The sequence below is a fragment of the Salmo trutta genome, chromosome 27, assembly GCF_901001165.1.
Source record: "Salmo trutta chromosome 27, fSalTru1.1, whole genome shotgun sequence".
Classification (NCBI taxonomy): domain Eukaryota; kingdom Metazoa; phylum Chordata; class Actinopteri; order Salmoniformes; family Salmonidae; genus Salmo; species Salmo trutta.
The window spans coordinates 16,077,995-16,095,580 of record NC_042983.1 but is presented as its reverse complement, the minus strand read 5'-3'; the positions used below and the strand labels follow the sequence as shown (position 1 = coordinate 16,095,580).

General features: G+C 40.8%; 1 protein-coding gene across 1 annotated transcript in view; it reads left to right on the top strand.

The window, feature by feature from the left end:
• LOC115164435 (sodium- and chloride-dependent GABA transporter ine-like) overlaps positions 1–9,591 on the top strand; it is a 61,027-nt gene extending 51,436 nt beyond the window's left edge. Inside the window, exons 8-13 of the mRNA XM_029716898.1 lie at positions 892–1,004; positions 1,387–1,527; positions 5,001–5,100; positions 6,391–6,491; positions 6,703–6,873; positions 8,907–9,591. Of these exons, the coding sequence (XP_029572758.1) occupies positions 892–1,004; positions 1,387–1,527; positions 5,001–5,100; positions 6,391–6,491; positions 6,703–6,873; positions 8,907–9,023 (743 nt within the window). The 3' untranslated portion in view covers positions 9,024–9,591. The remainder of the gene's footprint in view (positions 1–891; positions 1,005–1,386; positions 1,528–5,000; positions 5,101–6,390; positions 6,492–6,702; positions 6,874–8,906) is intronic.
• Positions 9,592–17,586: the final 7,995 nt, after the last annotated feature.

Below are 17,586 nucleotides of genomic sequence, written 5' to 3'. Positions count from 1 at the left end.
TATTTTCCGAATTCACTGTAGATAGATCTATCTAATTGAAATTAATGGTGAATTAAACTTGAATTAGTTTAAGGTGAACTTCAGGTGAAACAGCAAAACATGTCATTGTTCACACGGTGTATTAGGACCTTTTGGAGAAAGTAAAGTAGGGATTAACCAGTGTGCCTGCCAGGCTCTGCTTATGAGCACCTGCTCAGGCTTGGCTCAGTCCCACATATGGTCTCAGATACCGTCTTTGAAACACAATTGTGTCTCACTGCTGACTGACTATTCTCCACCGACTGACATCTGGTGTATGGTAATTCAAGAGCTTGGGACTCTAAGGTTCTATCGGCAAAAAGAGGATTTTGAGATTGACTTTGAAGTTCCAAACCCTCACTGGTTTGAATGATGTCAGCAATTTTTGATCTTGTATTCTTTTGAACGTAACAACATAAGTTGGGCTATTTAGAGTACTAAATAGGTAAAGAACATCGGATAGAACAAGGCTATGTCAACTAAATTTTGACAAAAATGCAGAGAACCTTAGTCCCTAGCTCTCGAATGATTAACTAGATAGTTTGGTCTGTGAGCGTGAAGTAATGGTGGTATACAGTCAGGTGATTGTGAGGTGTTCAGGACATTCTATATGATCTGGTTCGGTTTCATTCCCTTCATGATTGTATGAAGAGCACTTCTGTGCTCTAACCTTTTTTGTTAGGTCAAATTACCGATGTGGTCAACTACATGAATTATTTAAGTATTTTGAGGGTGGAAAAGGTGACCCATGTACCTTGTTTTGTTATTGAATGCTTTGACTTCCTTGTTTAGGTTGAGAATAACCACTGGTGTCATTTATCTGTAAAATGTTCTCAACAAAGTACCATTCTAAGGTATGTTTGTGTGCCACAGGTCCTGGCTTGGTGTTTGTGGTGTATCCAGAGGTCTTCTCCACTATGCCTCTCCCACAGTTGTGGGCTCCTCTGTTCTTCTTCATGCTTCTCTGCCTGGGACTGGACAGCCAGGTTAGACACAAACAACATTTTAGCTCATGAACAATTACAATACCTTTTTTAATTTTGATTCATGGTAGGAGAGAGCGAGACAGAGGGGAGAAAGGACATGTAGAAATGCCTGACCAGGGAATTGAAACCTGACCACACATGTACTCTGGAGTTGGCAGTGTTACCACTCAACCAAATTCTGGTACAGGCAGTGCTTGTGCATTTTTTTAATATTTTTTTTTATAGCAATTACAGAACAGAATCCACAGGAACCAATTCTACCTCTAAGCTGAGAGAGCGAGAGCGATCAACATTTGCTGTATTTACATCACACTACCCAAAAACTGTCCCCAGTCTCAAACCCAGATCTCAGTGTAAATGTCCACTGTACTGTGCCCTGCAGTTTGCCATGGTGGAGGTGGCGGTGACGTCCATAATAGACAGCTTCGGCCCTAAGGTGCTGCGTGTCCTGAAGAGACAGGAGGTCATCGTTCTGGCCGTCTGTGTTATGGGCTTCCTACTAGGCATTCCTCACATCACTAAGGTAATCCTGTCAGATATAATTACTATTCATGGGGTAATTCCCACCCCTCTCTTTCTCTCTCTCTTTCTCTTTCTTTCTCTCTTTCTCCCCCTTTCTCTGACGTAGACTGTATGAACATGATTGGACCTGTTTACAGTGCCTTCGGGAAGTATTCAGACCCCTTGACTTTTTCCACATTTTGCTACGTTACAGCCTTATTTTAAAATGGATGAAATGATCCCCCCATCAATCTACACACAAGACCCCATAATGACAAAGCAAAAATACGTTTTTAGAAATGTTTGCAAACACAAAACTGAAATATCACATTTACATAAGTATTCAGACCCTTTACTCAGTACTTTGTTGAAGCATCTTTGGCAGCGATTACATCCTCGAGTCTTCTTCGCTATGATGCTACAAGCTTGGCACACCTGTATTTTCTCCTATTCTTCTCTGCAGATCCTCTCAAACTCTCCAGTTGGATGGGAAGCGTCACTGCACAGCTATTTTCAGGTCTCTCCAGAGATGTTTGATTGGGTTTAAGTCCAGGCTCTGGCTGGGCCACTCAAGGACATTCAGAGACTTGTCCTGAAGCCACTCCTGCGTTGGCTGTGTGCTTAGGGTCATTGTCCTGTTGGAAGGTGAACTTTCGCCCCAGTCTGAGGTCCTGAGCACTCTGGAGCAGGTTTTCATCAAGGATCTCTCTGTACTTTGCTCTGTTCATCTTTCCCTCGATCTTGACTATTCTCCCAGTCCCTGCTGCTGAAAAACATCCCCAGAGCATGAGACTGCCACCATCACGCTTCACCGTAGGGATGGTGCCAGGTTTCCGCCAAATGTGACGCTTTGCATTCATGCCAAAGAGTTCAATCTTGGTTTCATCAGACCAGAGAATCTTGTTTCTCATGGTCTGAGAGTCTTTAGGTGGCTTATGGCAAATGCCAAGTGGGCCGGCATGTGCCTTTTACTGAGGAGTAGCTTCCTTCTTGCCTCTCGACCATAAAGGCCGGATTGGTGGAGTGCTGCAGAGATGGTTGTCCTTCTGGAAGTTTCTCCCATCTCCACAGAGGAACTCTAGAGCTCTGTCAGAGTGACCATCGGATTCTTGGGCACCTCCCTGATCAAGGCCCTTTTCCCCCAATTGCTTAGTTTGGCCGGGCGGCCAGCTCTAGGAAGAGTCTTGGTGGTTCCAAACTTCTTCCATTTAAGATTGATAGAGGCCACTGTGTTCTTGGGGACCTTCAATGCTGCAGAAGTTTTTTGGTACCCTTCCCCAGATCTGTGCCTCAACACAATCCTGTCTTTGAGCTCCATGGACAATTCCTTCCACCTCATGGCTTGGCTTTTGATCTGACATGCACTGTCAACTGTGGGACCTTATATAGACAGGTGTGTGTGCCTTTTTCAAATCATGCCCAATTAATTGAATTTACCACAGGTGGACTCCAATCAAGTTGTAGAAACATCTCAAGGATGATCAATGGAAACAGGATGCAACCCTTAGTAAACATTTTGAAAAAAATGGTGTTTGCTATTTCACAGTAAACAAATTGACAACAGAATTTCAGCATGCTTTAGGGAAGCACACTCAACAAGCACAGCAATTACACAAATTACTGATGATAACATTATTGTGGGGGCTTTGTTAGACTTCAGTGCAGCTATTGACATTATCGATCATAGTCTGCTGCTGGAAAAACGTATGTTATATGGCTTTACACCCCTTGCTATAATGTGGATAAAGAGTTACTTGTCTAACAGAACACAGAGGGTGTTCTTTAATGGAAGCCTCTCAAATATAATCCAGTTAGAATCAGGAATTCCCCAGGGTAGCTGTTTAGGCCCCTTGCTTTTTTTCAATTGTTACTAATGACATGCTACTGACTTTGAGTAAAGCCAGAGGGTCTATGTATGCGGATGACTCAACACTATACACGTCAGCTACTACAGCGACTGAAATGACTGCAACACTCAACAAAGAGCTGCAGTTCGTTTCAGAGTGGGTGGCAAGGAATAAGTTAGCCCTAAATATTTCTAAAACTAAAAGCATTGTATTTGGAACAAAACACTCACTAAACCCTAAACCTCAACTAAATCTTGTAATAAATAATGTGGAAATTGAGCAAGTTGAGATGACTAAACTGCTTGGAGTAACCCTAGATTGTAAACTGTCATGGTCAAAACGTATTGATGCAGTAGTAGCTAAGATGGGGAGAAGTCTGTCTATAATAAAGCGATGCTCTGCCTTCTTAACATTATCAACAAGGCAGGTCCTACAGGCCCTAGTTTTGTCGCACCTGGACTACTACTCAGTCGTGTGGTCAGGTGCCACAAACAAGGACTTAGGGAAATTGCAATTGGCTCAGAACAGGGCAGCACGGCTGGCCCTTGGATGTACACAGAGAGCTAGTATTAATAATATGCATGTCAATCTCTCCTGGCTGAAAGTGGAGGAGAGATTGACTTCATCACTACTTTTATTTATGAGAGGTATTGACATGTTGAATGCACTGAGCTGTCTGTCTAAACTACTGGCACACAGCTTGGACACCCATGCATACCCCACAAGACATGTCACGAGAGGTCTCTTCACAGTCCCCAAGTCCAGAACAGACTATGGGAGGCACACAGTACTACATAGAGCCATGACTACATGGAACTCTATTCCACATCAAGTAACTGACGCAAGCAGTTCAATTAGATATTTTTTTTTTAAACCGATAAAAAAACACCTTATGGAACAGCGGGGACTGTGAAGTAACACTGGCACAGACACATGCATACACACACACACACACACACACGATAACATACGCACTATACATACACATGGATTTAGTACTGTAGATATGTGGTAGTGGCCTTCCCCGTAGCTCAGTTGGTAGAGCATGGTGTTTGCAACACCAGGGCTGTGGGTTCGATTCCCACGGGGGGCCAAGTACGAAGAAAAAAAATAATTATGAAATGAAAATGAGATGTATGCATTCACTACTGTAAGTCGCTCTGGATAAGAGCGTCTGCTAAATGACTAAAATGTAAATGTAAAATGTGGTGGAGTAGGGGCCTGAGGGCACACAGCGTGTTGTGAAATCTGTGAAAGTATTGTAAAATGGTATAAATTGCCTTAATTTTGCTTGAACCCAGGAAGAGTAGCTGCTGCTTTGGCAGCAGATAATGGGGATCCATAATAAATACAAATACCTGAGCTCAATTTCGAGTCTCATAGCAAACGGTCTGAATACTTAAGTAAATAAGGTATTTCTGTTTATTATGTTTCATACATTTGCAAAAAAAAAACAACAACCTGTTTTCACATTGTCGTTATGGGGTATTGTGTGTAGATTGCTGAGGAAATGTTTTTATTTAATCCATTTTAGAATAAGGCTGTAATGTAACAAAATGTGGAATAAGTCAAGGGGTCTGAATACTTTCCGAAGGCACTGTATTTTGGTTTTTATCCGTACACGGCTAAAACGACTCTGTTTCCACAGGGGGGCATGTATGTGTTCCAGCTGATGGACCACTACACTGCTGTGGTGTCGCTCATGTTCCTGTCCTTCTTTGAAGTCATCGCTGTCTGCTGGGTTTTCGGTAATACCCAGCCCCTTCTCTACCCTTATGATGATATTCAACAACCTGGAAATGATTTTGGTCTTACAGTATTTGATTACATGTAACATCCTGATTAGAGTTAGATCTTACAGTACTTTATTTATACAAGAAAAATACACTATATATACAAAGGTATGTGGACACCCCTTCAAATGTGTGGATTCTGCTATTTCAGCCACACCTGTTGCTGACCGGTGTATAAAATTGAGCACATAGGCATACAATCGTCAGAGACAAACATTGGCAGTAGAATGGCCTTACTCAGTGACTTTCAATGTGGTACCATCATAGGATGCCAACTTTCCAACAAGTCAGTTCGTCAACGGCTCAGCCGCAAAATGGGAAAGCACACATGCTCACAGAACGGGACCGCCGACTGCTGAAGCGCGTAAAAACCGCCTGTCCTCGGTTGCGACACTCACTACCGAGTTCCAAACTGCCTCTGTAAGCAATGTTAGCACAATAACTTTTCATTGGGAGCTTCATGAAATGGGTTTCCATGGCCGAGCAGCCGCACACAAGACTAAGATCACCATACGCAATGCCAAGTGTTGGAGCAGTGGATACGCATTCTCTGGAGAGATTAATCACGCTTCACCATCTGGCAGGCCGATGGATGAATCTGGGTTTGGCGGATGCCAGGAGAATGCTACCTGCCCCAATGTATAGTGTCAACTGTAAAGTTTGGTGGAGGAGGAATAATGGTCTGGGGCTGTTTTTCATGGTTCTGGCATGGCCCCTTGGTTCCAGTGAAGGGAAATCTTAATGCTACAGCGTACAATGACATTCTAGACAATTCCGTGCTTCCAATTTTGTGGTAACAGTTTGGGGAAGTCCCTTTCCTGTTTCAGCATGACAATACCCCCGTGCAAAAAGTGAGGTCCATAAAAAATGGTTTGTTGAGATCGGTGTAGGAGAACTTGATTGGCCTGCACAGGGCCTTGACCTCAACCCCATCGAACACCTTTGGGATGAATTGGAATGCCGACTGCAAGCAAGGCCAAATCTCCCAACATCAGTGCCCGACCTCACTAATGGTCTTGTGGCTGAATGGAAGCAAGCTGCAATGTTCCAACAACTAGTGGAAAGCCTTCCCATAAGAGTGGAGGCTGTTATAGCAGCAAAGGGGTTACCAACTCCATATTAATGCCTATGATTTTGGAATGAGATGTTCGACGAGCATGTGTCCACATACACTTTGCTCTATAAACAGTATGTACTGTATGTCTCAGAGTTAATTTAAGTATTTAATGCAATGTGTTTTTGCAGGACTGCGGCGGATGACCATCATGATCAAGAGAATGTTGGGAAAGGCTCCCAACATCTATTTCCGCTCCTGCTGGATGGTCTTCTCCCCCGTGCTGGTCCTGGTGAGTGCTATGGCTGACTGATGATGAGGAGGAGAACAATTAGCATAGTTATGATGGTGATGAGGATTTAATGTGTTTTCTATTTGTGGTGTTTTACTTTTTGTAGTTGTTATAGTAGTGATTGTCGTAAGGCTTAGAGGTTTCATCCAAGTCTAACCTGCTCCATGTGAGTTAAAGTGAGATTGTTTGCCTCTCCTATCCTCCCCTGCAGTGCATTCTGATCTCCAGCATCATCCAGTACACGCCAGCTCGCTATGGGAAGTCATACACATACCCTGTCTGGGCAGAGGTGGTGGGCTGGGGAATCTCCCTGGTCTCCATCGTGTGGATCCCTCTGGGAGCCCTGCAAGAGATCTGCACAAATAAGGGCTCACTGCTGCAGGTGAGCATTCTTTCAGTAAACCAAAACAAACACACATACTGATACTTACATAAATATAGCTCCCAGATACTGTTGTAGCATCATGCTTATATACTAGTATGTATGTGTGTATAATACAAATTATATTCTTATTAGAATTGTATTGGTATTATATTGTCACAGGCCGGCTCATAGCCTGTGGCAAAAAGGAGGGGACATGGACAACAGGTATAGGCCAATCAAAAGGTTCTTTATTGTAAACCAAAAAAACTATTAACTTTAACAAAGAAAAAGGAATGAGGTGTGGAAATGTCATAATGTAGGGTGTATGTAAGGTGCATGGATGCATGAATCTGTGTGTGTGAACATGACTGAGTGGAAACTAAGTAAACCTACAAAAGAACAAACAAAACAGGATCATACCTGGAGGAGCAGGGAGAGAGAGAGGGAGAGAGGTTAGTGAAGCAATTTTAAATACTTTGAGCCCAGGTGGCTCCGATCACGCCAGCTCCAATCACTAACGACCCTCCTCTGCCTGCAGGAGGAACCGCCCCTTCACTGCAGAGGAGGGGCCGTGACAATATATACATACATTGTATTCATATTATACATACATATTTTGTATTACACACACACACACCCCCCAACCTAGTCTCAGAGCATTTCTTATTATTCTGTATGAAAATCAGAGACACACGTTTCGTATGGTATGTATTAATTTGTGGATGTCCAAAGCTCATTTCGTATTATATGTTACAAATTTGCAAAACATACAATATGTTACAAACCCAGACAGTTGTGAAGAGGGCACAACAAAACCGTTCCCCCTCAGGAGACTGAAAAGATTTGGCATGGGTCCCCAGATCCTCAAAAGGTTCTACAGCTGCACTATCGAGAGCATCTTGACCGGTTGCATCACCGCCTGGTATGGCAACTGCTCGGCATCTGACTGTAAGGCACTACAGAGGGTAGTGCGAACGGCCCAGTACATCACTGGACCTAAATAATAGGCGGTGTCAGAGAAAAGCCCATAAAATTGTCAGAGACTCCAGTCACCCAAGTTAGACTATTTTCTCTGCTACTGTATGGCAAGCGGTACCGGAGCGCCAAGTCTAGGACCAAAAGGCTCCTCAACAGCTTCTACCCCCAAGCCATAAGACTGCTGAACAATTAATAAAATCTCCACTGGACAATTTACATTGACACCCTCTCCCTTTTGTACACTGCTGCTACTTGCTGTTTATTATCTATGCAGTCACTTCACCCCCACCTACATGTCCAAATTATCTCAACTAACCTGTACCCCCGCACACTGACTCGGTACCAATGCCACCGGTATATAGCCTCGTTATTGTTGTTCTTATTGTGTTACTTTTTATGATTACTTTTTATTTTAGTCTACTTGGTAAATACTTTCTTAACTCTTCTTGAGCTGCACTGTTGGTTAAGGGCTTGTAAGTAAGCATTTCACGGTAAAATCTACACTTGTTGTATTCGGCGCATGTCACAAATAAAGTTTGATTTGAAATTTTAGCTAGATGGCTAACGTTAGCTAGCTGGCTAAAGTTAGCTAGGCTAGGGGTAGGTTTAAGTTTAGGAGTTAGGATAAAAGGTAAGAGTTAGGGTTAGCTAACATGGTAATCAGTTGCAAAGTAGTTGAAAAGTTGCAAATTATCCAAAATGCTAAAGTTGTCCATGATGAAACTCGAACTCGCAACCTTTGGGTTGCTAGACGTTTGTGTTATATGCCAACCTGTCCTCCCAACCCACCACACTACTTTAGTTTTTGCCTTAAGTAACCATCTGTCTAATGTGACCATGCCAAGCGTAACATATCATACTCATTTGAATGTCCTGGATATACTATTTCTATGTTACGTTTAGTATACGAGACCAGGCTGCGCACACACACTGTACTGATACTGTACATTTTATCCCACATGGCAGTCATATAAATAACAAAAGTGCAGCCCGGGCATCAGCAGACGCCATAAGAAATTAAACTATTTATGTGATTCTTAACCTGTTCTTCTATATATTCTATGTGCCCCCAGAGAATAAAAACAGCTGTGACTCCTACAATAGAGTTGGATCCTGTCAACCATCTGCCAGCGGAGCAGAGCGAAGACACACCGGAGTCTGTTTCCTTGTTTATCATCACTCCTCTGTAAACACAGCCACTATCTCTAAGTGCTTGTGTGCGGGAGTCAGTGTGACTGTGAGTGCTCTATTGGGATGGGGAGGTGTGGGTTGTTAGGTAGTTTACAGTTTATGTAAATAGCTTTTTTACGTATTTTACCCTTGTCCCTCTGGTAATCTCTTCAACCAACTCCTCTCCCCCTGGACTTAACATATTTTGTCTCCCAATTTGATTTTGAATTCCTTGACCTCAATGGTCCAGATAGAGCTTTGGCTGAGTAACTCTTTGAACCAACATCGCCATCTTGTGGATATTTCAAGTTTTTATTCACACCGTGAGGTTCATTTGAGGCTCATGTGAATAGTGAACTCAGCGATTGACTGAACAACCACCAGGCTGGTCTAATATAGGAACATGCATATGATATTTATTCCTCTCCTAGAAAGATAATATGCAATTAGATGTATGGCGGTTATATGTTGTGCCTTTTACTGATAACTGTAAGGAGGGGAACCACTGCAGTGTTGCCATGACCAGTGGTGTAAAGTACTTAAGTAAAAATAATTATGTTGTTTTTTGGGTATCTGTGCTTTGCTTTACTTTGACAACTTTTACTTCACTACATTCCTAAAGAAAATTATGTACTTTTTACTCCATACATTTTCCCTGACACCCACAAGTTCTCGTTACATTTTGAATACAGTACATAGCAGGACAGGAAAATGGTCTAGTTCACACACCTACCAAGAGAACATCCCTGTTCAACCCTACTGCCTCTGATCTGGCAGACTCACTAAACACATGCTTCATTTGCAAATTATGTGTTGATGCGTGCCCCTGGATATCCGTAAATTAAAAAAAAACAAGAAATTGGTGCCATCTGGTTTGCTTAATATAAGGATTTTTTTTAATTTTTATACTTTTACTTTAAACTTTGATGCGTACGTATATTTTAACAATTACACTTACTTTTGATACTTAAGTATATTTAAAACCAAATACTTTTAGATGTTTACTCAAGTAGGATTTTACTGGGTGACTTTCACTTTTACTTGAGTCATTTTCTATTAAGGTATCTGTACTTTTACTCAAGTATGACAATTGTGTACTTTTTCCACCAGTGGCCATGACATCTGTTAGTAAGGAAAGTCCAGGGTTCTGTCATTATTCATCTGCTTTATTACACTTGAATGGACATGGTATCATTGAAGTTTTAAGGGTTCTGGTTGGAGTTTTCTATTTGAATTGCTCTGCCACAGTCTGGGCTTTTGTCAAATGTCATGTTTGTTTGCAACAATGACAATTGGAGCTCAGCATTACCAGGAGTGCCTTTTGTCATTAAAAGATCCAATGACATTGGAAGTGGCATTGGACTCTACGACTGAATTTACAATGGGTGTCTTTTGAGGGGTCACAAAAATATATAGACGGGTGGGTTGTTTAGCAACAAAACCAATGCATGCGCAACTGTGGAGCAAAACAGTCAGGTTTACTTAGAATCAAAGGATTGTTGACAACATGTAAACTATATTTCCTTTCCAAATCTTTATTGAAAACATAAATACATTTGCACAATGAGCACTTGTTGTCTCTCAAATACATTGTTACATTTGTAATTTTAGCCATATTAGCATAGAAGTGACAAGAGTAAAACACCTCAAAACAAGACATGGTATCAATACACAATGATCTAAAACGAGCTTCTTGTCATTGTTGCTAGCTATCTGACCATCCAAAATCATAACAACACAGACTTCTGCCCCATCGACACGCGTGCGTAATTTGTGACGTTGTCAGCTAACCAGCTAATAAGATCAATTTGGTATAGTGACTAAGTGTAGATAACTTTACCACTGGCCTTGTGCCCTGTATCAACATTTTTGTTGCTGTTGCATGATCAATATTTGATGAAGATACCCCCCAAAAATATCATAGAGAATATCACCAACCCAGGTTGAGTATAATTTAAAAACGCACAAAATATATATTTTTGAGGTGTGTTTACTCTATTTTGATATTAAACAAGATCCTATTCACGTTTAGTGAGCTGTTAAGAGTGTATTTTGTGCCTGTTTGTTTGACAAACTGCATTTTGTTTTCGCAAATTACAATGAGTAAATTATGTTTATGATGACAAGTATATATTTTTCTACAATTACACAAACCACAATAGCAGATTAAAAAGATAATCATGGCTCTGATCATGCCTTATACCATTTTGTTATGCTATACAGTTGTATGGTTTGTTTTATCATTTTGAATGTGCTGTAAAAAATATGAACATGTCACATTGCTTCTCTGTTGCCCTAGCAATGGGAGGATGGCTCTCATGTAACATGTTAACACTCAATGCAAATTATTTTAGCCTCCAGAATTGTACACAACAGTGGTGAACAGTACTCGTAGTCGTCTGGTATTGTTACAGGCTTTGTTTTTTTCCATGTATGTTTTGAGGTTGGACTTAAGCACGTAGGGCACGCTGATTGGTGTCACCTCATTAGTCAGTATGTGTTGCACCTGTGCTGGTTGCCATCTTGTTAGTGAGAAGATGTTTCACCTGTGCTGGCCCAGGTGCTATATAAGAGTGGCTGGCCCAGTGCTCCAGTGGTCTTGAAAGACGTGAAGGTTTAACACCTCTAATTTGGGCTCCTTAGTTGAGTTCTCGACAAACAATACTGTATCTGATCTTACCTGTTTTTTTGTTTTGCTCTACTTTTTTGGTTTGTGTCCTCTTTAAGTTTGGTGTTGTTTTTCTTGCTGGGGAAAGTAACACAAAGGGGGCTCATCTGGGATCTTGTTTCCTATGAGTATGGTAGTCGCTTTAGTCACCTACTCTGAAGCTCTGCTGTGCCCAGATATTTGAGTGTTCAAAATACACTTTTGTGGTAGAGTTTTGTCAATGACATCCACCTGACAATAAAGTTGCATGAGCACACAGGCTTATAAAATTAAAGCCATGGAATTTAAGTTGGAAGCATTTTTGGAAAACCCTACTTGGGAGATGCGAGATAAATGTACAAAGGCGAATCTGCTCGTCATTGCAAAGCATTATGACAGCAAGGTGGCATCCGGCAATCCAAAAGCAGTAGTCAGAGTTTATCTGTAGTGCTTTGGTGGAGCAGGAAATCCTTCCAGAGGGAGGTTGATGAAAAGTGTCCTACGGGTAGTAGGGTGAGTCCCGTAGATGTGCAACTGTGAGAATTAGAACTAAAGGCATAGTTTAGAGTAACAGAAATTAGAGCTTGAGCACAGGGAAAGACTAGAACTAGGAGAACATGTGCATGCCATTCAATTAAGAAAGATAGATTTGGAAGAGCTCCGAATCCAGTCAGGACATCCTGCACCAGAGTTTGATCTTGGTCGGAACAGCCGGCATGTACCGCCTTTCAGCGAAAAGGTGGATGTATATTTTTCTTTGTTTGAGCAGATTGCCACATCCGTAAAATGGCTGTGAGATATTTGGTCACTGATCCTCAAGTGTTCCTGTGGGAAAAGCTCAGAAAGTGTACACCGCTTTATGTTTTGACCAGAGTTCAGATTATGACGCTATTAAAGCTGCTATCCTTCAGGCTTAGTGGGGGGGAAGTATTTGATCCCCTGCTGAATTTGTACGTTTGCCCACTTACAAAGAAATGATCAGGCTATAATTTTAATAGTAAGTTTATTTGAACAGTGAGAGACAGAATAACAACAAGAAAATCCAGAAAAACGCATGTCAAAAATGTTATAAAATGATTTGCATATTAATGAGTGAAATAAGTATTTGACCCCTCTGCAAAACATGACTTAGTACTTGGTGGCAAAACCCTTGTTGGCAATCCCAGAAGTCAGAGCTTTCTTGTAGTTGGCCACCAGGTTTGCACACATCTCAGGAGGGATTTTGTCCCACTCCTCTTTGCAGATCTTCTCCAAGTCATAAAGGTTTCGAGGCTGACGTTTGGCAACTCAAACCTTTAGCTCCCTCCACAGATTTTCTATGGGATTAAGGTCTGGAGACTGGCTAGGCCACTCCTGGACCTTAATGTGCTTCTTCTTGAGCCACTTCTTTGTTGCCTTGGCCGTGGCCGTCTAAACATGACCCTGTCCATCGTCCCTTTGATGCGGTGAAGTTGTCCTGTCCCCTTAGCAGAAGAGCATAATGTTTCCACCTCCATGTTTGATGGTGGGGATGGTGTTCTTGGGGTCATAGGCAGCATTCCTCCTCCTCCAAACACAGCGAGTTGATGTCTCATCTGATCACAACACATTCACCAGTTGTCCTCTGAGTCATTCAGATGTTCATTGGCAAACTTCAGACAGGCATGTATATGTATTCTTGAGCAGGGGGACCTTGCGGGCGCTGCAGGATTTCAGTCCTTCACGGCGTAGTGTGTTACCAATTGTTTTCTTGGGGACCATGGTCTCAGCTGCCTTGAGATCATTGACAAGATCCTCCCGTGTAGTTCAGGGCTGAATAATCGTACCAAATGTTGTCACCTTCTCACCAAGCTGCTTGGTGATGGTCTTGTAGCCCATTCCAGCCTTGTGTAGGTCTACAATCTTGTCCCTGACATCCTTGGAGAGCTTTTTGGTCTTGGCCATGGTGGAAAGTTTGGAATCTGATTGATTGATTGCTTCTGTGGACAGGTGTCTTTTTTACAGGTAACAAGCTGTGGCTAGGAGCACTCCCTTTAAGAGTGTGCTCCTAATCTCAGCTCATTACCTGTATAAAAGACACCTGGGAGCCAGAAATCTTTCTGATTGAGAGGGGGTCAAATACTTATTTCCCTCATTAAAATGCAAATCAATTTATAAAATTTCTGACATGCGCTTTTCTGGATATTTTTGTTGTTATTCTGTCTCTCACTGTTCAAATAAACCTACCATTAAAATTATAGACTGATCCTTTCTTTGTCAGTGGGCAAACGTACAAAATCAGCAGGGGATCAAATACTTTTTCCCCCCACTGTATCTAATATTCCCTGTTTTTGTTTTGCTCCACCTTTTTGGTTTGCGTCCTGTCTTTAAGTTTGGTGTGGGTTTTACTTTTTGTTTGCCTCCTCTTGGGCAAATTTAGTGGGCACTCATGGTGGATGTCTTTTAGGTTCCAGTTGTTGCTAGTCAACTTTCAGTGGACCCCCATGAGTTTCTTTCAGAACCGACTCCTAAAATCCTACCTGTTTCGTTTTGGTTGTTGTCAGTGACTCTTTAAGTTCTCCCTTCTGTTTGAGCGACATTATTTGGTTTTCTTTCTGGGGAATGTAAAAGTATACTTTCTCTCTGGATGGTTTTCTTTTATAGATAAGGATTTCACCTGGATTTCATGTTCCTTATACTCTAGCAATGGTGTCGCATCAGAGATTAGTAGACATAATGTTGAAAACATGTATCTTTGTTATTTTGGCATCTCAGAATATTTTAGTTTTAGGTTACTGCTGCTTATTCTTTTTAATTGGTCTCATGTACCTTACATTTAGACTACATTTTAAAATAAATATTTGGTTTTTGTATCAAGCATAATAATTTATGGAATAACAAACACTATTTCTGCATTAACTCTGTGTGATACCTTTTACTCTAATGGTATAAATGTTTCTGCTCATTATGCTTTTGAGATAGCAACTGTCTCTCCTTTTGAAATTTTACACAAGTTTGATTTGTTTCTTTCTTTCTTACTGTCTTAAAAAAATCTGAAACGTGTTTATTGCACAGTGGTATGTGTCAATAAAGAACATTATTGCCAAATAGGCTTGGTTTTCATGAGCCCTGTCAATTCATCAATAATGTTTCCGTTATGAAAAACATAACCCTAGATGGCAGCATAGTGCAGACAGTAACATGCAGCTCAGGTTAGTGGTTTGTTGCCACCAAGGCCAATACAAATGTCTATGATACGTCATTACAAGCTAGATAAAACCTGTTATTCAAATTTGGAAAATGTATGAATTTGAAGCTTTTTTTTAAGCTGTGGTGTTCTGCAGAACTCACTCAACCACTTTGTCACTTGTATACAGGTGATAACTACCAGCTAGTGTTTATACTTATAACAAATGTCTAGCTGTAATTCTATAGTATAGCGTACCTCGGAAACTAGTGGAAAATTCTTCCATACTTTAGACCAATACTGTACACTATAGTTATGATTGGGCATGCAGAACAATGTATCTGGCTAACTGCTTATAGTTATGCACCCACAAAATCTTAATTTCTCTGATTGGTCATGATGAATCATTTTTTGGACAATTAAGCACAAATCAGTTTTCATTCTTCTTTTGAGACATTTTTATTGCACTCTGCAGGATTTCCGCAGGGAAAGATCTGTGCATGCATGGGAGAGCAGAGAAGAGTGGAAGTCAGAGGCTAGTTGAATGCAGTGCCTTTGGAGGGTGTTAAGTTAATTAGCCTCACAATGGAGCAGTGCAGTTCTCTGAACATTCAGCAGGGTCTGTGCCATAGGCCTGTACTGTGATCAATAAATATCCCCTTCCTGCCCCCTTCATAACAGAAATGTATCGCGGTCACTACTGCTGGCGGGGATGCTAGATCAATAGCTGGAACACCAGTTGTGTGCAATGAATTATCAGGTAGAATAGAAAACGGCAGTAGTCTGGATCTTGTAGGTCACACGGGTCAAACTCATTCCATGGAGAGCCGAGTGTCTACAGGTTTTCGGTCCACCCTTGTACTTGATTGATGAATTAAGGTCACTAATTAGTAAGGAACTCCCCTCCCCTGGTTGTCTAGATCTTAATTGAAAGGAATTAACAAAAACCCGCAGACACTCGGCCCTCCCCATGGGTTGAGTTTGACACCCCTGTCGTAGGGTAAGATTTGAATACCCCTGCTGTAGTATTTACTATAGATGTAGGATCTTAATTTGATCCTACATCTTGTAGTAGATTTGAGGTTTAATAAGGCTTCTAAAGTTTGTAATTAAGAAAAAAAGAGTTCTAAACTTCTCTAGCAATAACAGCTACAGTGGTGGCTGTGGTTAGGAGCACTCCCTTTAAGAGTGTGCTCCTAATCTCAGCTTGTTACCTGTATAAAAGACACCTGGGAGCCAGAAATCTTTCTGATTGAGAAGGGGTCAAATACTTATTTCCCTCATTAAAATGCAAATCAATTTATAACATTTTTGACATGTGTTTTTCTAGATATTTTTGTTGTTATTCTGTCTCTCACTGTTCAAATAAACCTACGATTAAAATTATAGACTGATCATTTCTTTGTCAGTGGGCAAACGTACAAAATCAGCAGGGGATCAAATACTTTTTCCCCCCACTGTGGTTCTTAGTTTTCCCTTCCCCATTCAGACCACTTCAAAACAGTACTAGCTAAATTGTTGCTTGAGAAATTTCTCTTCGCTAAGGAGCTGTTTTTGTTTCTTTTTGATCATTTTAATTGAAAACAATTACAGTAAGGTACTTGATTTTCACCCAGAAATTATATGGTATTGAGATAAAAATGACTGCATTGGACCTTTTTTTAATGCAGATGTCATACGAGACAATTACTCATATCAAATTAAGATCCCGTATAGGCCTAAACAGCCAATGATGTGTTTTGATAACGACAAACATTCCAGCAAACCGTGAACCTTCCCAGGACATTAGCTAACATTCCAATTAAGTTCTAGTTAGAGTGTGAGAACATTAGGATGATAACATCCCACAAACATTCCAAGAATACTTTTGATCACCAAATACTTTTTTTTCTAAGAAAATGTTTGAAATATCCATGGAATGTTCTACTAACATTCACTAAAATGTTGTTCACAACATCTGTAAAAACTATCCCAGAACAATCGACTAAGGTTCTCAGGGAATGTAATAACACAATGTTCCGGTAATGTTCTTTGAACATACTGCCGCAACGACATGTGGGAGCAATAGAAGGGGTTCTGAGGAAACATTACAGAAATGTTATGCTAATGTTGATGAATATGTTATTCAAAACACCCATAAATAACAGTAAGCAGAGAATATTCCTACAATGGTTGCATAACTTTATAATGCAACATTATGACATGATGGTTCTAATAACATTCCCTGAACATATCTCAGTAATAAAATGTTGGAGCAATAGAAGTTGTTCTAAAAAAAACATTCCTGGAATATTCAGCTGATGTTAACAGAGATACAGTGCCTTTAGAAAGTATTCACATGTTGTTGTGTTACAGCCTGAATTTAAAATGGATTAAATGTTGTTTTTTTGTCACAGGCCTACATACAATTCACCATAATGTCAAAGTGGAATTATGTTTTTCAAAATATTACAAATTAGTATTCAAGCCTTTTGTTTTGGCAAGCCTAAATCAGTTCAGGAGTACAAATTTTCTGTACAAGTCACATAAGTTGCAAAGATTCCCTCTGTGTCCAATAATAGTGTTTTAATATGATTTTTGAATGACTACCTCATCTCTCTACCCCACACATACAATTATCTGTAAGGTCCATCAGTTGAGCAGTGAATTTCAAGCACAGTTTCAACCACAAAGACCAGGGAAGTTTTCCAATGCTCCACAAAAAAGGGCTTTGAGCATGATGAAGTTATTAATTACACTTTGGATGGTGTATCAATACACCCAGTCACTACAAAGATACCGGAGTCCTTTC